The sequence below is a fragment of the Citrus clementina genome, unplaced genomic scaffold (assembly GCF_000493195.1).
Source record: "Citrus clementina cultivar Clemenules unplaced genomic scaffold, Citrus_clementina_v1.0 scaffold_2, whole genome shotgun sequence".
In the NCBI taxonomy this organism is placed as follows: Eukaryota; Viridiplantae; Streptophyta; class Magnoliopsida; order Sapindales; family Rutaceae; genus Citrus; species Citrus x clementina.
In genome coordinates, this window is record NW_006262688.1 from 20,081,701 (window position 1) to 20,103,663 (window position 21,963).

The 21,963-nt window shown below is 39.1% G+C and overlaps 2 protein-coding genes across 2 annotated transcripts; both read right to left on the bottom strand.

Moving 5' to 3' along the window:
* Positions 1-3,026: 3,026 nt before the first annotated feature.
* Positions 3,027-4,570, bottom strand: LOC18050842 (coumaroyl-CoA:anthocyanidin 3-O-glucoside-6''-O-coumaroyltransferase 2). The gene has a single exon (XM_006447340.2). The coding sequence runs from the start codon at positions 4,446-4,448 to the stop codon at positions 3,057-3,059; it is 1,392 nt and encodes a 463-aa protein (XP_006447403.1). The 5' UTR covers positions 4,449-4,570; the 3' UTR covers positions 3,027-3,056.
* Positions 4,571-18,145: 13,575 nt separating this feature from the next.
* On the bottom strand, positions 18,146-21,585 carry LOC112100948. Its single transcript, XM_024190825.1, has 2 exons — positions 18,865-21,585; positions 18,146-18,754 (listed from the first exon to the last, which is right to left on the bottom strand). The coding sequence occupies exons 1-2, from the start codon at positions 21,583-21,585 to the stop codon at positions 18,146-18,148; spliced, it is 3,330 nt and encodes a 1,109-aa protein (XP_024046593.1).
* Between the last annotated feature and the right edge of the window lie 378 nt (positions 21,586-21,963).

Genomic DNA, 21,963 nt, shown 5'->3' on the forward strand with positions numbered 1-21,963 from the left:
ATGATTAACATCTAATAGTCCAATAGGTTTTTGGTGGATATTCAATTGTGTCCAAGATGTAATGGTAAAGATTTCTTTTAAGGTGTCAAGTCCTCCTGGAAGAACAATCAGAGCATCAGCATGTCCAATCATTGGGTGCGTTCTTACATACTTGTGGCTATGAGCTCTTCGCCATTTGTTTTTCCAATGATGTTTCCTTCAGCCAAAGCTTTTGGGATTATACCCAAAACTTTGACTTTTTTTAGTATTTGCAACTTGCGAGACAACCCCCATTAGTGTAAGACCATTACCTCAGTATATCAAATGTATTCTTCACTCAGATAGTACCCTCTATGGTCTTTAACAGCTTCAACAAAATTTAGAGTATGTTTAGAAGTTGATCCATAAAATACATGAACATTTTTTAGCTTTGGAAGTAGAAGAGCTACCATTATGATTCTCTTTCTTTTAAAGATTAGAACATAAAGAAAGAGATTATAACATAGTATTTATAAATCCAGGAAAGGTAATGCATCAATGATAATGAATGCGAAGGTTGGCAATTGTCAAACAGGGTGTCAGAAATAGTAAAAATGATAATTAGTCAAATGTTGCAGGAAATATCAAATAAATAAGTCAACAAAGTAAAAGTAAAATTAATAAAAAAAAAAAAGAATACGTACTAGTAGTTATGATTGTGGATCACTTTTTCTTTTGATTTTACATCTAGTAACGGTTTAAGCGTCCTCTATGAGTTGGGGATAGGTTTCACATCAAATAAGCTCAAAAGATCAAAAAGCTTTAATCCAATCTAGAGATGTCCTTTTATGTCACTTAAAAGATGCATACAAGGCAGGAAGAAGCTCAAAAGATCCAAAAAAGGAAGGACCATAGCCATAGGCAAGGTTGTTGTTTTGTTGTTTTTTTGGATTTACAGTTGTTGTTTTGAATTCTTTAAAATTGCAGTAATTAAAATTCTAATTTTGTGAAAGGAGAGATAATCACAACATTTAAAGAAAATTTTTTAAGTTACCATGAATTAAAAAAAAAGATTACTAAGATTTAATCTCAACAGTTTAATTTTATTAATTATACATGTCAATAAATTCTTAAAAACCTAAGAGAGCTAGGAAAAAAAGATGTCCAGAAGAGAATCTGAATCCATATTTTTATTACAATTTAGAAATAACAATCCCTATACAAATAATAAAAATGCTCTTGTGAGATTATACAAAAATCCATAACAAAACATACAGCTTCCACAAACATGTTGGTATTATTCATGTAACTCGATTTACTTGACGGACAATAAAATCTCAAACTGACTAAAAATTAAAAAAAAAAAAAAGTCACGTTGGCCATTACCTCAAAATTTAGTACATCACAGTAAACTATGTTATGAGCCATCGTATCAAAAACTCATTGCAATTATCTCTGCTTAATATAAGCAACCATGTCATTATTAACCCTATAATTGCTTGAACAATATCTTTGAAAGACATTTTGATGGAGACAATTGTAGCTTCAAAAAAAAAACATCAAACTCGTTTTGATCTGTTGTTAAAAAATCTAATTATTTAATTTACAGAAATATAAGAAAGAGAAAAGGGAAAAGTGAGAAAAAAAAAAAAAAAGAGAATGAGATTAAACATTAAAGAGAGATAGTAGAGATAAATATCAATGAAATTAATTATTTATGTCATTTAATTTTGACCCTTTATTTTTTTATAATCTATCGATTAAAAAATTATGTTCAAATTTGTGTCCCTCTAATATTGAGATTTGCAATATTGAGATTTGATCATATGTGTATTGATTGCTTATACATACAGATTCGCTATTATACCACATGGCATTATAGTATTTCTGTTTAATTAACTATTATACTATATGTTAAAATAATAAATTGCATCCGCAGATGAATATACATTATTGCGAACGAAATAGGTATTATAAAGTCAAGAAAATTGTAGCTTAATTCAAAATCGAAGCGACACCTCGGCAACAAATAGGGTCAGCATCTAGGAAAACCAGTTTGTAATTGCACATACAGTACGTCATATTGTAAGTATTATACGATCATAATTCAATCAGCTTCGGTATTTGGGATGCTTGAGTTCGAAAAGGACTACGGCACGTCTGTGTGGCATATGCATGGAATTTAACACCCAGTTGACAAATAATATTTTATTTTACACGTTGATTTCAAAATTTCAACAAAAAAACAGCGAAAAAGCCATTAGTAGTCGAGACGAGATACGTCGGCTGATCCACGTACTCACACGATTGAGCGTGTCAACAAATAATATACTAGAATTTTTACAGTTATTAATTATCCATAATTTAATTAAAAAAATATTTATAGCTAAAATTTGAGTCAAGCCCAAGGTGGAAGAAAGTCTATGGTATATTAGAGACCATACCATTAATTATTACATATGTAATATATATAATTAAATTTAATATAACTTCTTAACAGTCTTTTAAAATAAATAAACACATAATATAATATTATTTATTTATTCTATAAATGACATGATATTTTTAATATATTTTAAAATTCTTTCAAATGTAGACATGTATTTTTAATATACTATAAAATATTTATGTCTGACACTTTTATACAATTTTAAAGGATACATTCTAACAAAATTTTATACCGAGATCCCGCGTTTAACATTTTTAGTTAAAATATAATATTTAAATTTTTATTTATCAACCATGTGGTTAAGTACATAATATTGAAACAAAATACGCATAGCATTAACTTTTTTTTAACTAATTATCTAGGAATTGCAATTTTAATTTTAAAAAAGTCATAAATGTTTTATGAAAAAACACCTTATTCATTTCAAGTAATTTTTTTAAAAGAAATAAATATTTAAGAATGATGATAGAGTTATAATAGATTTACAAACTCTTGAACTTATTTAATACAAATTAATGTGTTCTAAAATCGTTGATTGGAAAAGAAATATACAAAATTAAATATAAACCACATAAGTCAAGAACTATTTAATCTAAACAATTCATACAAGAGTTTATAGTTCGATTATCACCCAATATTAAATACCTCTTCAAAGGCAATTGAAATTCAAGCGTCGTTGAAAAACAACATTGAACAAGTCCAATTTATCTCGACCAATTACTAAGCCAATCTCAATTGCACCTTCTTCATCTCTGGATTCAGCAAGTGAGAAGGATCCATAAGCACCAAAATGAACCAATTCGAACTTTTTGGGTCTGCCCCACCCAAAATCAGTCTCATATACACCAAATTTCGGTGACCCGCCTACTGCAAGTACCCGCCCCGTTTTCACCACTTCGTTCAAATTTGACGTCCACTTCTCCGCCCCTACTAACGCCCCTTTCTCCAATTCACCAATCTTTCTTCCAATAGCTTTGGCTGCAAAAACAACCCCCTCTTTCCCCATCAGCTCACTTCGTTTAGCTGATATAAAAAGAAACGCCAGGCAATTCCCAAAATAACTCGCCGGTATTGGAAACTCAAACCGCTCTCTGCAGTCCGCTACAGGGACAAAATGGTAAATCATGTCACCATCAGTAATTTCACTTTCACTCTCTTGCAACTCAATCATATAAACCCACATCAAAGCTGAAGTTACCACAAACGTTGACACACGCGACGGTGATTCGTCGTCGCTTCTGATTTGAGCCGAGACCCTCTGTTTCAGTTTGTCAATTTGGTCACGGCTCGGCACCAACGTGACCCGTACGTTATCTACCTGAACGTTTTCATCAATAGCAGGTGCAGTGGCATCCGAATTATGCACACTCCTCCAATCTTTCAAGTAAATAGACAATAAGAGTCCGTTTGGATCCTTAATCACATTCCTATCATGACAAGGTAGTGAAAGGGGAGGCAAGGTTTCACTTACTGTTACCGACTTATGAATGGACGCCCAAGATTTCATGAAATGATTGAAACTGCTTCCATCGGCTGCCACGTGGATAAATGTGACACCGATTGAGATGCCCGAGTTCGGAAATACAGTGACTTGTATGGCCATAACGGGAGTCTTATTATCCGATGAGACGCTAGGAAATGGGAATGGCAATTTCGGGACGAGAGGCTTAAACGCTCTATTATCTCGTAGATGGTTAGCAACAAGATGGCCAAAATCGGCATCGGATTCAGCGACGGTGACCCGAACGGAGTCGCCTTCGTTGAATTGAATAAAGGGCTTGCTGTTGCACGCAAGATTCCCTGCCAAGGGAAAGAAATGATGGAGAGTGAGAGAGAGAGAGTGCTTCAGATGGGGAATGATATTTTGCATGAGATGACGAGTTGGAAAAGGCAATTCATAGAAGAGGATGCGCTCGATGGGGCAACAGAAAAGCCATGACACATCCAAGAATGTTAGAGGAATAACTGTTGGGGGTACTGAGCCCGGTGGCGGAGCAATATGGCTTTCATCAACGACTTGGACGGTGTATTGCTGAGCCATCACCGCGAAATTAACAGCTCTATGATCTATATTATAAATAGAGCCTGTGAGGTCGGACCAAAAGACAAAAGAATTCTTTAATCTCGTCACCACCACACATACTTTCTTTTAAACAGTAGATATTACATTACATTTACAGTGCGGTTGGCCGACTATATTATATGATATTTAGGATGTAGTTGGTATATTATATTGTGTTATATTATATTATATTATTTTAATACAGGTATATTATATTAGCATTAGATTATAATAATTTTGTACAGTGTTTAGTTTTACATTATATTGTATTAATTTCTAATTATACTACATTTAGTGTTGCATTACATTGCACAATATTAATTTTTTGGTAATTAATGTAAATTATATGTTTGGAAAACAACATTTATTAGTGCTTAAAAAAACTAAACATAGAATTCTTAAATTTTAAAATTTATCATATAATTTCTTTAGTATAAATATATATAAAAAATCATAATTTTTCATAAACATATAAAAAATTCTAAAATTTTAAAATTATTGACTGCATAACATTTATTTTTTCAACATTTTTCAAATATATATCATTTGAAATGAAGATCAAAGTGCCAATGGACTTATATCCCATTGGTTATTAGGTGTATGAGTTCGAGTCCCAATAATAGTCGGGACTCGAATCCCCTTCTAATAAAAATTTATTTAACTATCTAATTTAGGGATATAATAAATTTCTCTCCAATATTAAGTGAAGATTATTATAAATTATGAAGTTTTCAATCTTATCCTTCCACATCATCCTTATCCTTATCTTCCTCCTTTACCATCTCATAACTAAATATCCATCTCCAATTCGCTTTTCCTCTTTTTGCTCTCTACTTTTCTTTTTCCTCTTTTTTCTTTTTTCTTTTTTTTTTGTTATCATTCATAACCTTTCTTTATTCTCTAAGTACTTTGCATCCTTTAGTTATTTGTTGGTTTATTTTTACAAAAAAAAAATCACTAAAAATCTGTATATATTTATAATTATTATTCCTCCCTTTAAATCATTGTCTTTTGAAGAAGAAAAGAAGAGAGAAGTATGCTGGAAAAAGAAAATAAGCAAAAAAGATTAAGTAATTAAGTGCAAAAGTTTGGGTCCAATTTTTCTTTTCTTCTCTTTTTTTTTTCTTTTGGAAAGAACATGTCTGATAATTTGTTGTGATGTTGCGCAATAACTATGCACCCCGGACACAAAGTTAGTGGAGCACATATGGTGTTGTGCTAGAGCATTAACAGCATCAAGTACTCAAAGTGATTGTGACTGTTGGTGTTCACGATAGATTAGGGGTAGGTTTGGAATTGAGGTTGGACAATTATAACTTAAAAAGTTACAGTACTAAAGTATTTGATAAATACTAACTACTATAATTTAAAAGTTGTGTTGATATGATTTTTTAATTGTATTATAAAAAATTTATTATATCTTTAATAATTATTATTTAAAATTTATATTTACTATAAAAAATTGTAATTATCAACAGCAGCTGTAACTTAAAAGTTAACAGCGCTTTACTCCCAAATAAAACTTAAGTGAGGAAGAAAGATTGGGTTTGGAGAAGAGAACAAAAGCAGAGAGAAGTCGTGTTTTGTGGCATGATCGTGTTTTAAAGAAGACAAACTTTTGGTTTTTTTCCTCTTTTAATGCAATCATGCTTAAACGCGATTCCTCCCACGAGTTTAGTTTATGCGTCTTTAATTGTATTGCACTAGGAATATAATATGTGGTCTAATACAAAATCGGTTTTTAGCCAAACATAGGTTGTATTAATTTAATGCTATGAAGAATTGTAATGCTGGGTGTCAAATACATTTATATTATATTATGTTGTATTGCATTAACATTATTTTATAATAATGTTATATAGTTTTTGGTGTTATATTGTACTCTATTAATTTTATATTAATATAATTTCAATTTATTTTAAATATATTAAATAATTATTTTATATTAATTATTAATATATAAATATAATATATTAATATAATAAAAATACAATTAAATAAAATAATATTATAATATTAATTTATTTTTATATTTTATTTATTATATTAGTATTTAAAAATAAATTAATTTGTTTTGATAATATTATAATAAAATAGGTTTGCCTCGATTGAGGCATTAAGTTTTGCTTCAACTGAGGCAAAAGCTAAATCTCGGGTTTGTTAAATATGCCTAAATGGCCCTTGTAATGCATCACAATGAGGTCCCAAATTCTCCCAAACGTCTCCTTAGTAATAAACTAATGTGTATAGTATGATAGGTTTGATTACTTGTGCAAGGTGGGCCACTGCACATCACTATGCAGTAGGGATGGTAATTTGAACTGGTCCGAATTTTGGCCCGATGGATCCGACCTGAATCTTTCGGGCTTTACCTGAATTTTTGAGTTTTGGGTCAGCCATTAAAGTTTGATCAAATTCATATTAGGATTTGGGCCCTAGCCGACCCGAACCTAAATTGCAAAAAAAAATTATGAAAATTTATGAATTTTTAGTTTTATGGAGGATATATGTACATGCATGTATATATAAAAGAGTAATTTTGGGTGCAATGCATATAAGAAAAATTATGGATTTTTTTTTATGTTGAGTTGTGGAATTGTGTGTTTTTATTTGTATAAGACATTAATTTTTTTTTCTTTTTTATGAAAAATTATGGACATATAAATATATAATGGTTCTAGAACAAAGCAATTTTGTTTCGCATCATTGACAAATAAAGCAAACTTAGACAAAGTAAAGCAAAATTGGATAAAACAAAGCAAAATATCTGAGGTGAAAGAGAAAGCAGTGTGTGGGATTGAAAAAAGCCCGACTCAACCAGAAATGCCTTCAATTTCACTAATCGGGTCGGGCTCGAATTTTAAAATATATCTCAAAATATTTGTATAGTTAAATATGTTATATTTTTATCCTTATTTTTCTTTCTTTTTATAATAATACCCTTCTAATAATATTCTTAACATTAACTAATTTATCTATAAAGAAGTTATTTAGTAAATTAACCAATATATATTAGTGTAAAAGAACTAATATTTTTTGTACCTGTATTAAAGAACTACTTAAATTATCAGTGTGAAACAACTACTCAAATTATTAGTAATTGTATGCGGTATTATTATATTGGATCGAATTAAGTGATATTTAATAATTTATTATCTTCTCTTTAACACATTTTAGGGTTGAACTAAACTAATTAGATTAATTTTAAATTATTTTTATAAAATTATTTATAATACTAAATCAATAAATATAAATTTTGTATATTATTAATTGAATACTCACATAATTCATTAGTTCAATAATTTAAATAATTATTAATTCAATATAATTTAAGTTTATATATTCTACATTTGTAAGAATTACTAAAATAATTTTTATATATAAGACAAACTAAAAAGTAAATAGTATAATATTTGATATTTATATAAATTTATAATGGATTTATTTTGTGACAATTTTTTAATAATAAAAAGCTGTGATCCCACAATATACAAGTCCTCCTTACTCAGCATTAAACCATATATAAATGATAAGGTGGGGCTATTTTTACTTTAAAATTTACTTTGTATACTCAGTTACTTGAAACACTCGCATATAAAAATTAAAAACTAAACTTTTAATTGGCATACTTTATTAAATTTCAAAAATAGCCTCAATTATTTTTTTTACCCACTTCATTCTTATTCTTCGTTTTCTTTGTTTTTGTTCTCTTATTTTTGCTTTCTTAAAAATAAACATATAAGATAGATCTGAAGAAAAAGATCACAACTCTTTTAAAATATTAAAATATTTCGAGGATAATTTGTGGCTGAAAGTGTATTATTATTTGATAACTATTATTATTGAAAAATTATAAGTTGCTTTACAATGGTTAAGAATTGCAGCAATTGTTTAATCCTTTAATCAATGTTTTCTTTCCCTTTATGAATTATCATTCTAGCTTTTTTTTTTTTTTTTTATCAAATCATTCTTGCTATTTGAACCTTCAGTGGAAGCTATAAATCACGAGATCTATTATTATTTTTTATTTAATTTGATTTGTTAGATGTAATTAAATCTCGTTGGTGAAAGTGTTGGGTTGTTGTTGATCCGTGTACGAATAAAGAGTGCACAATTCTGGTTTTGTATCTTTCATGAACCTCAACGATGAACTGATGAAGAAATTTGTAATAAATGGGTGTGGAAAGTATTTTTTTTTTTAAGTTAATGTAATTGTGTCTTTTTTAGTGATATTACGAAAAGGTATTTTTATGATAAAAATATATTTGAAACAAAGGATGTTCAAATTATTTTATCATAGTAAATTTTGTGAGAAACAATCCAATCCATCAAACTTATTTTGTCACCAAACATTTTTTTTCTTTTTCCTGTTTTCTTTAAAGAAGATTTTGTCATCAAATGTAAAAAATCATTAAGATTTAGTGCATATTTAGTATGACTTATCTAATGATCAAAAATATTTTTTTACTCTAATAAATTCTTTTCATTAATTTTTTTAGTGTTGTCTGATTATATTTTGCGTAAAATTTCATGGGGATTAAATAAGTTGTTATGCATCTACTAGTAAAAAATTAAAATTTGGGTTTTTCAGAGTAGAGGTCGTATAATTTTTTTAAAGAGTTAAATAATCTAAAATACCCATTATTTATTTCACAATTTTATTTCATTTTTTTATAACTTTAGAAATTTTATCTATTAAAATAATTTTTATAATTTTTAATAAAAATTCTCATTGACGAACAAATGACTAAAATATTTGACTAAAAGTTCTACTTAAATAAATTATATTTTAAAAGCTATACTAAACATATTTTTATTACAATTTTTAATCCAGCGCAAAAGACATCAGCCTTTACTATGGGGTTAGGTCAACACTGGCTTGGCCCAACTAGTTTAGCTGACGGTCAGGTCCATTTTCACCTTCGACAAAGTGGAATGAACTCCACATGGACCGACAAGTACCATATAATTGGGAGCGACGCTTTCAACACCCCTCAAAAATTTTTGAAACACCCCCTCTAATAAAAAAGTCCAACGTTAGTTTATAAAATGCGAACACAAAAATTAAGATCAATCATCTTGCCATTTAATTTCATCCTAAAGAGAAAATATTTTTTTTTCAGTTTATATTTATAAATGCATACAAATCATAAAATCTTAAATTATTTTATTCTTGTTACATAATTTCTATTTTGCTGATTTAAACTTTTTAAAAGTTTCCAAGAAAATATTTTCCAATTAAAATTTAAATATAAATATAAATTATAAAATGAAGAATGACGCTACTTAGCTCTTTTTTTTTGTTCTTTTTATCTCGTTAGATTGTTATTACTTTAATTTCAATTAAAAATTTTAATTATTATTAAATTGTCCAAAAAAAAAGTGCCATTTCTGTCTTCTCATTGCAGGCTACAAATCTGATTTTTGTTTGGAATTTGAATCACTTAGGGAAGAAATAAACGGTAAACCACCATGCTAAAGGAGTGAAGGAAAATCAAATATATTAATAACTATCTCAATATTTAGTTGCACGTCCTTAGATATTTTCATTGCTACGAGAAAGTTATGATGAGATTAATATATAGTGTTGTTTTCTTTCAAAATGGAATATATCATATAAAAGAGAGAAATTAGAGGAATAATGATGATTTTGTTCAAAATATAGGATAAGGGAGACTACCTCCCACCCATCTCAAGAATATTGAAAATGTTTTCAACTGATTTTGGGGTAGGAAAATCCAAAATCAATCTAGAACAATAAATTTATATTTTTGGGGGAGATGGGGTACCTCACTAGTTTATTTTGTGCGGTGCGGTGTATCTGAAATTCGGGGGAGGTGAGAAGGGGAGAGAGAGTGGTAACAATGGTGAAAGGTCAGAAACGAGAGAGGTGTCCTTCCAAATGAGTTTCACGCTTGTAAAACAGTGAAATAGAGGTTAGAGGTGAAGCCGGGGTACCCCGGCGTTCACACTCCGACACTCAAGTTAGCAAACTCAAGCTTTAATGGTAAAGAGAGCTAGCCAACCCTCTGTAAATTTAGGGTTTAAGGTTGAAGAAAACCTATTTTTTGGAGTGTGAGTGTTGATGGTGAGTGAGAGCATGGTGGAGAGTGAAACCTAGGCGCCTTTATATATGGAGTACCTTAGCTGCCACGTGGCGTACCCCTTTTTGGCTAACGTCCTTTTACCTCTTTATAATTTTTTGGGCCGTTATCTGCATGTTCGCGGCATATCTCATCTTTTGGAAACGTGGCACGCGCTGGAGAGTGGTTCGGGGTACCTCTGCAGTAGCTGTCGGGTAGGCGGCTGGGGACCACTGTCCTTGGGACAATGTCCTTCACTTTTGGCAGAAGTAGCAGGCGGCTGTCCCCCCCCTTTTGATACGACGTTCTTGATTCCTAATTTTGACAAAATCAGATAATATCTTTTAGGAGGCGGAGACGTTTCTCATGGCAGATATTTTCGGCGGATTCTCTTACATCCGCTTTGCCGGGTACCTCGAGTTACGTGGGGTACCCCCTATTACGCGGGGTACCCCTATTTGTATGGGGTACCTCATATTATATGGGGTATCTCTATTTGTGTGGGATACCTCTATTTATATAGGGTACCTCAAGTCATGCCGAGCACCTCGGATTATGCAAGGTATCTTCGATTGTGCTGAAATCATTCCATTGGCTGACACGTGGTGCTCTATTACCTTTCCTATTTTCCCTCAAACAACATCCCCCTATTTTCTTTTTGGCGAGAAGTATTGGAGGCAAAAGAAACTCATTGTATGAGTGACACGTGGCGACGCGGCTGGACTGGCAGGTACCTTGCTTAGCTTCTTCCCTTGACTAAACTTTGTGTACTTCAAACTAAAAATCTTCTCTTTGTCTTTTCCTTTTCCCGTTTTTTTTTTTTTACTTCCGTTCGTCTTCCCCTAGGTTTTATTCTTTCTTCCCTCTTTTTCTTTTATTTCCTTCTCCTTCTGTTTTCTCTTCTTTCCCGTTTTCTCTTTTTTCCCTTTCTTCTTTCCCTTTCTTCTTTCTTCCTTTTTTTTCTTTCTTTTTTCTCTTTCTCTCTCGCTCGGCGTTGATCTGGTGCGTTTTCCGACGTGGATCTCGGCTGATGCAGTGGCGGTTTTGGGCTCCAGATCTGGTCGGTTCAAGGCAATTTTCTCTGTGATTTCTGGCGTCGGTTTGGTGTGGTTGCAGCCGGCGTCGGTTCGGTGCTTGCAGCCACGACAGCCGGCGTCGGTTTGGTGGCTGCAGTTCCCCCTTCCGTGTTGTCTTCTCTGTTCTTCGTTTTCTTTTTTTTTCTTTTTTTTTTTGGCCGGCGTCCTCCTTTGGTGGTTTCCGGCATCCTTCTCGTGATCTCTGGCGTCGGTTCTCGGTGGTTGCAGCCATGACAGCCGACGCCGGTTGCTGCAGCTTCTTCGTTCTTCATTTTATTTATTCATTTATTTATAAATAACTATATATATTTAAGCTTATTTTTATTTTTATACTTGCATATTTTTACCCACTATTTTTGGTTGCCTGCAGCTTCATTTCGCCGCGATTATCAATCCCGATCTGCTGAATTGATGAATCACAGGTATCCCTCCTCGCTTCTCCTCCTTTGGCGCATTCACAGTGGCGCTATTTTGCATACTCTAAGAAAATTTTATTTTTGGTTTTTGTTGTTTTTTATTTTGTTGGTTGGTGTTTGCATTTGGTGGTTGATGTGTGGTGGATGGTGCTTGGTATGGATATATTACTGTTTGGAAAACATGTGGCTTGTGGATGTGTTGTTGGGTGTATCGTTGGGTGTATCGTTGGGTGTATTGTTGGGGAACTTGTGGATGTGTTGTTGGTGGCTTGTGGATGTGTTGTTGGGGAAAGGTAGATGGGTAAGAAACACACGGGACCCGTGAGGAAGCGACGTAAAGTTGGGGCTGGTAGGGTTGACAGCCCTCCTGGGGGTTCCCCTTCCCACATCTCCATTAGCGAGGGGGATCGGTCCCCTCCTAGTTCCTCAAAGAGTTGTAATTCTCATTCTGAGCCCCCTCCTCCTAGGAGTACCCCTCGTGTCAGCCCACGCTTTCCTAGTAAACGGCCTACCCCCTATCCTCGGAAGAAGGGTAAGACAACCGAGCCTAAGGTTTCAGCTCGTTCCTCGGACCAGCCGCCTAAATCTCCCCCTGCCACACCTTCAAAATCTAGCAACCCTTTTTCCCTAGGCATTAGGAGGGCTACTTTGGAGGACTTAGAACAAACTAGAGCCAAATACAATATTCATCCGTCTGTCCAGCTTAGGGTACCCCACGTGGATGAGCGACCCGAGTGTCCAAAGTCTGATGGGATTGCTCTCCATATTGACCTCTTCGATCTAGGACTCCGTCTGCCCCTCCAACCATTCTTTATGAAAATGTTTAGTTATTTGGGGGTAGCTCTTGGGCAGCTATCCCTTCCAGGGTGGAGGACACTGACAGGCTTACATGTGTTATGGTTGGAGGTCGTGAAGCGCGACATTTCTGTTCGGGAGTTGAGGGGCCTTTACCAATTCAAGAAGCCTAACAGTCCCGGCATTGCTTACTTCTCCCCCTGGGGTGATCATGGCCACATCGTTGAGGGGAACCCCGCCTTGAAGAAGGGTTACCGAAAGGGATGGTTTGTCGCTGAGGGTAGGTGGGGGACAGAGACTCTAGGTGAGAATGGCGACCCCGTGGAGGTTCCCCATTCCTTCAATGTAGACTGTAAGTATCTCCCTTACTTATGGTTCTTTATCAGAATCTTTCGCCTGAATGTCTCGCTAACCTTGAGTTCTTTATGCTTTCGCAGGTGTGACATGGGCTAAAGGATCATGCCCAGTTCAGGAGGTGGGGAGAGAGGTGAAGAAGTTTGTGGACAGGCTTCAAGGTGCACAGAGGGGTAGTGATGTGCTAGATGAGAGCCGATTATGGAGAGCGGGGCTGATTGACCGAAGTCCTCCGCCTACTCATGGGGGTGACTCATGTATGATTTGGGTGTCGGGGGGTATCCTATTGTTACTTATGGGACTGGGGTACCCCATTATCATTGCATTCTTCGTTTCGCTTCCCCGCTTTCTATTTCCTATTTTTTTACTTTTGCAGTACTTAGTACTTGTCCAGCTAACGTAACTTTTGTGCATTGGGTGCAGTCATGGAATCGACGGGTGACGCTTTTGACGCCTTCTTCCAAGCGGTAGTGGGCGGTGCTTCCGGATCTCAGGATTCGGCGGTACCCCCGAAAGGCTCCCGACCTCCTCGAGCTCCTGGTCCAAAGGAAAAATCTCAGGGTACCTCCCACAGCGGGTCGAAGGGTACCCCTCGCTCGAAGAAGAGAAAATTCGGGCTGGTTTCTACTTTCCCCGATGAGTTACGTGAGGGTGACTTAGACCTAGCTTCTAACAAGGAGGTTTCGCACTTGGCTCGCCACTTTTACTACTCTGCTGAAAATGTTACCTCTGAGGTTGCTGAAGAGGTTGACAAGATGAGCTTGAGCCAGCGTTACGGTCAAGCACTTAGGGCTACCCAAAAGGTAGGCTTTCCTGGGGTACCCCGGGTGTACTCTTCATCATTTTCTTTTTACTTATTTAATCTTTTTGTCATATACATATATTTAACATGTCTTTCATGACCCGCAGGCATCCTTTCTCCTAAGCCACTGCATTCCGGATCTCGACTCCCTTGTTGTCGCACAGTCAGAGGTCGACAAGTTAAGGAGTGAGCTTCAAAGCCGTTAATCTCGTGAGGATCAGCTCGCTCGAGAAGTTAAAACTCTGCAAGAACGCATTGCTGGCCTATCGGGAGAGAAAGCTAGGGTGGAGAAGGATTATGAGGAGTTGAGGGCCACCAACGGGGATCTGATATCTCGGCAAAAGACGATGGCGGAGGATGCATTCTCACTCATCATGACGGAGGTGTGGAGTGTGGATCCGGAGTTGGAGGTACCCCGGGTGCAGAAATTTGTCAACAAGGCTACGATTCTAAAGACAATTGCAGAGAGGAAGAAGCCTTCCCAACCACGGTCGGGTACCCCTTCCGGGTCGCCTAGGGTACCCCATCAGCTTCAGCCGTTGCCTGCTTCGGATGCCCCTACTTCGGCTGCTCATATTCCGGGTACCTCAGAGTCCTCTGCTGATCGCCCTCTGGAGACGGATGTTGGGGATGGCGTTCCCCCCTCGGTGTAGCCTTCTCACTATGCTCTTGTTTTTTCGGACCTATCCACATTTTGCTATTTGGACCTTGTTTCTTTCTTTTTGGTTTCTCGGGATATTTTGTATTATTGGGACTTCTCTTTTGTTATGATACCATGCCATCGAGTTCTCTTGTACTTTGTATGCTTGTTATTCTGCCAATGAATGCTTGACTAAACTGTTACCTTGTAAATGTCTAGGGTACCTCTCATTTTTTTTGAAATGGGGTACCCCTGGTACCTTAACAAATATCCAACATCATGGGGATTCCCTACAAATGTGGTGCATGTCCTTCTCAGAAACTATGGCGGATTCCCCACAAATAGGTAATCAAAATATCATCGCAACATCTCGATCAAACGTTGAAAGCGCAATTGGTCCAACCAATCACTTTCTTATTCTTTCGAAGTTTTCTCCAAATTTTTTAAATAGCCTACCCCATACTTTGCAAAAGTACGAGGACGGAGGTGTGGGTGTTCTCATACTTAAGCCGAACTTCGTGCCGCTAGGGTATGCCGGTTTTTCTTCACCCTCGGGTCCTCTTTGACCCTCCATTTCTTTGTCTAGGTAGCTTTATCATGCTTCCGCAGAAAGGCTACCCCCGGGCTGTTCCCTTCGTTGCCCATCTTGGGTTTACATAGATCGTCACGATCTAGGCATATCAGGTACCTTGGCTGGTCCTGTGATAGGTTAGTCATAATTGACAAACGTATGGCGAGAATTGCATATTACCAGATGCGATGGTATATTAATGGCGATAAATGAATATAATCCGCACTCTAAGATCGAAGTGGAGAAAAATAAATAAAGAACCCACACCATATTTGTTGAGAAAGAACATGCATTTATAGATAACGAAAGCGTTGATCAATACATGACTTAGCTTTGTTACCCTGATGAGAATGGGAGACCGCAAGACCTCCTATCCCTTTCATTTGACAATTAAAGAAACTCTAAAGTTGCAACTGACCAACATAGGGCATTTGGGGTACCTCATTTGGCCTACCACACAAAAACATTAAAGAAAGCAAATAACAGCAAAAGACTAAAGGTTGAGACACTGTCCTTTAGTAATATTTCCGTAGCATTGCAGCGTTCCAGGGGTGCCTCAAAATTGTGTCATCCATGTGGAGTAGCCTGTATGCACCTGTCCTAACGGGTTTGTCGATGCGGTAAGGTCCATCCCAATTTGTCCCGAAAGCACCTTCGCAGGGTACCCTAGTGTTCTGAGTTACCCTTCTCAATACCAAGTCTCCTTTCTTGAAGGATCGAGGGCGTACCCTTTTTTCATATAGACCCGAAATGCGATGCTCATATATGGCTGTCCCCAATTCTGCTCTAGCCCTTTTTTCAGCCACCAAATCAAGGTTTGAAGCAACCAAGGAGGTGTTCTCGGCCTCATTGAAGTATTCCACCCTGTGAGAGGGTACCCCGATTTCTGCTGGAATCACTGCGTCAACACCGAATGCGAGGGAAAACGGGGTCTCCCTAGTGGAGATGTTTTGAGTAGTCCGGTATGCCCACAATACGCCAGGTAGCTCGTCTACCCATGCTCCCTTTCTTTCTTCTAGCTTCTTCTTCAGGATACCTTTGATAATCTTGTTAACGGCTTCGACTTGCCCATTAGATTGGGGGTGGGCAGGTGTAGCAAATCGGTTGGCTATCCCCAACTCTGAACAAAAGCTTCGAAATTTTTCATTATCGAATTGCTTGCCGTTATCACTGACAATTGCATAGGGGATTCCAAATCTGCAAATGAGGTTCTTCCAAATGAATTCGGTGGTTTTCCTTTCTGTAATGCTTGTTAGTGGCTCCGCTTCCGCCCATTTTGTAAAATAATCTACCGCCATGATTGCATGTTTTGCTTGCCCATTCCCAGTAGGTAACGGGCCAATGAGGTCCACTCCCCACATAGCGAAGGGCCAAGGGGAAGATATAACTGTTAGCTTCTCTGGGGGTAGGTGGGGTACCCTGGCGAACCTTTGGCATTTGTCACAGTTTCGTACCATATTCTTGGCATCTTCCCGCATGGTTAGCCAGTAGTACCCCTGACGGAGAGCTTTTTGTGCCAGTGATTGTGCTCCATAATGATTGCCACAAATCCCCTCATGTATCTCCCTCATGACATACTCGGCCTCGTCGCTTCCCAAGCATTTAAGGTAAGGAAGAGTGAACCCTCTTCTGTATAGTGTATCCTGGATCAGGCAATACCGGACAGCTTTATACTTTAGTCTTCTCGCTTCACTTTTATCTGAGGGGAGGTCTCCGTCCTTGAGGTGCCTTATGATAGGCTCCATCCAAAGTACCTCGTTGGATAGTGATCCTACTTCCAACGGCTCTAGGAGATCAATGCTGGGGGCGGGTATGTGTTCTGTTGTGATGGGGCCAGCTGACTGAGCTACACCAAGGGACGCCATTTTTGTTAGGGTATCGGCTTCGCTGTTCTCCAGTCGGGGTACCCTTTCCACTTTAACCTCACAAAATTGGGACATCAACTCTCTAGTTTTTTCGAGGTACCCCTTCATGTTTTCCTCTTTCGCTTGATATTGTGCGGTAATCTGGCTTACCACCAACTGTGAGTCACTCTTAACGTGTACCCTTTTTGCTCCCAAAGCCTTCGACATCCTCAACCCCGCTATGATTGCCTCGTACTCGGCTTCGTTGTTTGAAGCCTTGAATCCGAATTGCAGGGCGTAGCATATTTTCACCTTGTTCAGGTCGATTATAATAACTCCCGCGCCACTTCCGTGCGAGTTAGAGGAACCATCCACATATATTTCCCAGACCTGCTCCTCTTCATCAGTAGGTGGGGTATCTTACAAGTATCTCAGATCACATTCACCACTTGAGTCATTGGCGAATTCCGCAATGAAATCAGCAATGGCCTGAGCTTTAATCGCCGAACGAAGCTTGAAGATGATGTCAAACTCGCTTAATTCGAGGGACCATCGGAGAAGCCTTCCGGACATGTCTAACTTCTGAAGGATTTGCCGGAGGGGAAGGTTGGTGACGACTGCAATGGTGTGAGCCTGAAAATATGGTCTGAGCTTCCGTGCGGAGACAACCAATGCCAAAATGATCTTCTTAGAGGTGGGGTACCTCTTTTCGGCATCAACCATAGCCTTACAAGTGTAGTAAATAGGTCGTTGTACCCCATTATCATCCTCTCGGAGTAACACAGAGCTGGTGGCATGCTTGGATACGGCAAGATACATCAGCAGCACCTCTCCCGGCTCAGGTTTGGCAAGTAGTGGAGCATTCACGAGGTACCCCTTCAGTTCTTGGAAAGCCTCTTCACAATCGGGTGTCCATTGGAGCTTTTTATCGGTCTTCAAAGCTTTGAAAAAGGGCTTACACCGGTCGGTAGCCTTGGAGATAAAGCGGCTCAGAGCAGCTACCCGGCCTGCCAAGCTTTGAACCTCTTTGATGGTGCTTGGCGATTTCATGTCAAGAACTACGCGAATTTTATCAGGGTTGGCTTCAATCCCCCGTTATTGTACCATGAACCCGAGAAACATTCCCGAGGTTACCCGGAATGCACATTTTTCAGGGTTAAGCCGCATCTGATGTTTTCTCAAAACGGTAAAGGTATCTCTGAGGTGCCCCAGGTGTTCCCCCGCCTGCACCGATTTGGTGATCATGTCGTCTATGTACACCTCCATGGTGCGCCCGATTTGTTCTTTGAAAATTTTGTTCACTAGCCGCTGATAGGTAGCCCCGGCATTCTTCAAATCAAACGGCATAACCTTATAACAGTATAACCCCCGGTTGGTGATGAAGGCTGTTTTCTCTTGATCGGGTTCGTACATCGGGATTTGGTTGTACCCGGAGAAGGCGTCCATAAAACTAAGCATTTCATGCCCCGCTGTTGCATCAACCAGCTGGTCCACCCGAGGAAGCGGGAAGCTATCCTTGGGGCAGGACTTATTCAAGTCGGTGAAGTCCACGCACATGCACCACTTTCCGTTTGATTTCTTGACAAGAACAACGTTGGACACCCAATCGGGGTACACTGCTTCCCGAATAAACCGTGCTGCTAATAGGCAGTCTACCTCTTGTTCAATTGCATCGTACCTCTCTTGATTGAAGGTGCGACGCTTCTGTTTGACCGGTTTATTATACGGGCTGACATTGAGTTTGTGACAAGAGAGAGAATGTGGGATACCCGGCATATCCGAGTGGGACCAAGCAAATACATCGAGGTGCTCACATAGGAAGGTGATGAGTTTCTCCCTTTGTTCCTCCGAGAGTTGGAGCCTACTTTCACTGTCTTTGTTGGGTCAGTGGCGCAAATCGAGACTGAAATAAGATCTTCAACTGGGGTACCCCGCATTTCATCTTTCAATATTCGGGGATCCAAAGGTGCCTCAACTTCACATCTGGGCTCCTCTTGGTCCCCGTGGGGTACCCTCGAGCTATACCCCGTAACTGCTTCCATCCCCCTTGGTGAAAACTCTAACTTTTCTCGTGGGTGGGCTACTTGAGGAGATTTTTTCAGTACTGTTCTCCGCTGTCTAGCAAGTGCTCGCTTTGAGGGGGAAGGTGTGGGCTGGCTGCCACTAGGGTACCCCTTCATTGGCGGATCTGAAGCTATTTGGTAAGTGACTTTGGAGGCCATGGAATAACATCCACGAGCCGATTGCTGGTCCCCTTTAATGGTGATAACTTCTTGGGCGGCCGGGATTTTCATGGCGAGGTAGTACATGGATACCACCGCTTTAGTTGCTACTAAGAACGGCCTACCCAATATAATATTGTAGGCACCCGGGTGATCTACAATAAGAAAATCAATCATATGAACAACACGGTGAGGTACCTTACCAAGTGTAACGGGCAGCGTAATGATGCCTTTTGGTATAACCATATCTCCGGCGAACCCAATAAGAGGCGTAGCATATGGGTTGATCTTTGGCGACTCAATCAATAGTTGATCCAAGGCGCTTTTGAAAATGATGTCAACAGAGCTACCGGTATCTACGAGAGTTCTTGCTACCTTACCAGTGGCAACCTTCAACGTAATTACGAAGGCATCGTCGTGGGGGTACGAGATGCCCTCCGCATCTTTTTCTATAAAAAGGATAGGCGGGGGATGGTGGGGTACCTTCGGTGTACCCCATTCATTAAGGTTGACTTCTCTGCCCATATTGGTGGTTATCGACAACGATCTACCATAACCTTTGATAGCCCTCCTAGATTGGCCCGCTAAAGTCGGTCCGCCCATGATCATTCGGACATACACGCCTTTCTTGTGTCCAAGGGGTACCTCTCGTTTGGGACTGCCATCAGCTACCCGCTTGCCTTTATCCTGTTCCGCAGATTTCCGAGCTTCTCTCATGCCAGCAACAAATTCTTTGAGGTACCCGCTGAGAATCAAAGATTCAATTTCTTCTCGCAAGGTGAAGCACTCGGCTGTGCTGTGACCAAAGTCCTCATGGAACTCGCAATACTTCAGGCTACGCTTCATGTTGGGGTACTTCTTCATTGGCTTAGGAGGACGGAGGAGGCCGCTATCCCGAATATGGTAGAAGATCTGCTCTGGGGATCGATTCAGTGGGTGGTAAGATTCATACCGAGGCCTCGGCGGTGGCTCTCGCTGATCCGGTGGTGGCGATCTTGGAGGTTGGGGTACCCTTGAGGCACCCTGAGGGTTATACCCTCGTCCCCGCAAGGCAGCCCGTGGAGGGTTCCGTGCTCGGGGTACCCGCGGTATTGGGGCCTCCACCCTCTTGCGCTTCTCCTTGTTCTTTGTAACATCGGCCTTATCTTCTTGGCGCTTCAATTGGCATTTTTCGTCCATCTCCACTTGTTGCAACGCCCGAGAACGGGCTTCCCCATATGAAAGTGGACGCTTCTTTTGAAAAGAACACCATAACTTGCCCAACCACAAATTTTTCTCAAAATGGGTCAATGTGTATTGGTTTCCAAATGCTCCGGTTCGCAGCACCTCTTGGTGGAAACGACTTACATACTCCGCCAAAGGCTCGGCTTCCCCTTGCTTGACAAAGGCAAGTTTGGAGGCTACCCTATCTTGAGTAGAAGCATAGGAAAACTCTTTAGTAAATTCAGATAACAATTGGTGTAAGGAAGATATGCTACCCGCTTTCAAAGAGCGAAACCATGACTTCGCGGGGCCCGTGAGTGTGTGTGTAAACATCCTACACATGGCGCTCTCATCTACACCCTTAATAAGCATTTGGTCACGATATAGCTCAGCATGCTCTGAGGGATCAGTGGTACCCGAGTATTGGGGTATCTGAGGCATAGCGAACGCCTCGGGGAGAACTGCTGTCCTAATCTCCATAGTGAATGGCGATTGGTAGGTCATTGGCGTTGGTACAGCTGTGATGTTTTGCTTCTCGGAGAGGAGCTTCACTTGGGCTTCCAGGTTCTCCATCTTTTCCACAAGTTCGAGGGGTACCCTCGGTGTACCTGATGATGTTGCCGCCATTTGAGAAGCCCTTTTGGCGTTTAACTTCTCACGGAGATCCTCGTGGGTACGCTTTGCACGCCTCGTACCCTGGCTACTGCGGTAATTGCAAGAGGCGGTGGAACGCTCGTCGCGGGAGCCCATGGTTTGAAACTTAGAACGGGTACCTGATGGCCTAGGCTGTGGCTTGCTGGCCTCAGGTACCCCTCTTCTGACCATAGCTTGGTCATCCGTTTGAGGTGGTGGAGCATCTAGCGTCACTAGTGGAAGTGAACTTTCGGGTGCTCGAGATCCGACCGCCCTAAGTATTGCGTGGGCAAGATCCTCAAAACGCTTGTGCGAAATAGGTTCTTCTTCTTGGCGAACACCCGTCGATTGCTTGACACCCTTGCCCTTACTGATGCGGGCTACCCTTCTCGCGGGATCACTACCTTCACTGTTGTTGTCCTCTCTCATCCTTGTAGGATCCCCCATTAAACCTTCGGGAGGTACGTCGGGTGCCATGTATTGGAGTACACACAACAACTAGTTTGGTAACCGTGGAGGAGGCTTTTTGTGCGTCTCCCCACAGACGGCGCCAATTGTTTTCAACTGATTTTGGGGTAGGAAAATCCAAAATCAATCTAGAATAATAAATTTATATTTTTGGGGGAGATGGAGTACCTCACTAGTTTATTTTGTGCGGTGCGGTGTATCTGAAATTCGGGGGAGGTGAGAAGGAGAGAGAGAGTGGTAACAATGGTGAAAGGTCAGAAACGAGAGAGGTGTCCTTCCAAATGAGTTTCACGCCTGCAAAACAGTGAAATAGAGGTTAGAGGTGAAGCCGGGGTACCCCGGCGTTCACACTCCGACGCTCAAGTTAGCAAACTCAAGCTTTAATGG

Excerpts from the sequence above, each read along its gene's own strand:
- LOC112100948 (XM_024190825.1), bottom strand. The coding sequence starts at position 21,585 with ATGGCACCCGACGTACCTCCCGAAGGTTTAATGGGGGATCCTACAAGG. Across the intron at positions 18,755-18,864 it reads GAAACTCATCACCTTCCTAT|AAGCGTCGCACCTTCAATCA; the intron begins GTGAGCACCTCG and ends CCGGTCAAACAG.
- LOC18050842 (XM_006447340.2), bottom strand. The coding sequence starts at position 4,448 with ATGGCTCAGCAATACACCGTCCAAGTCGTTGATGAAAGCCATATTGCT.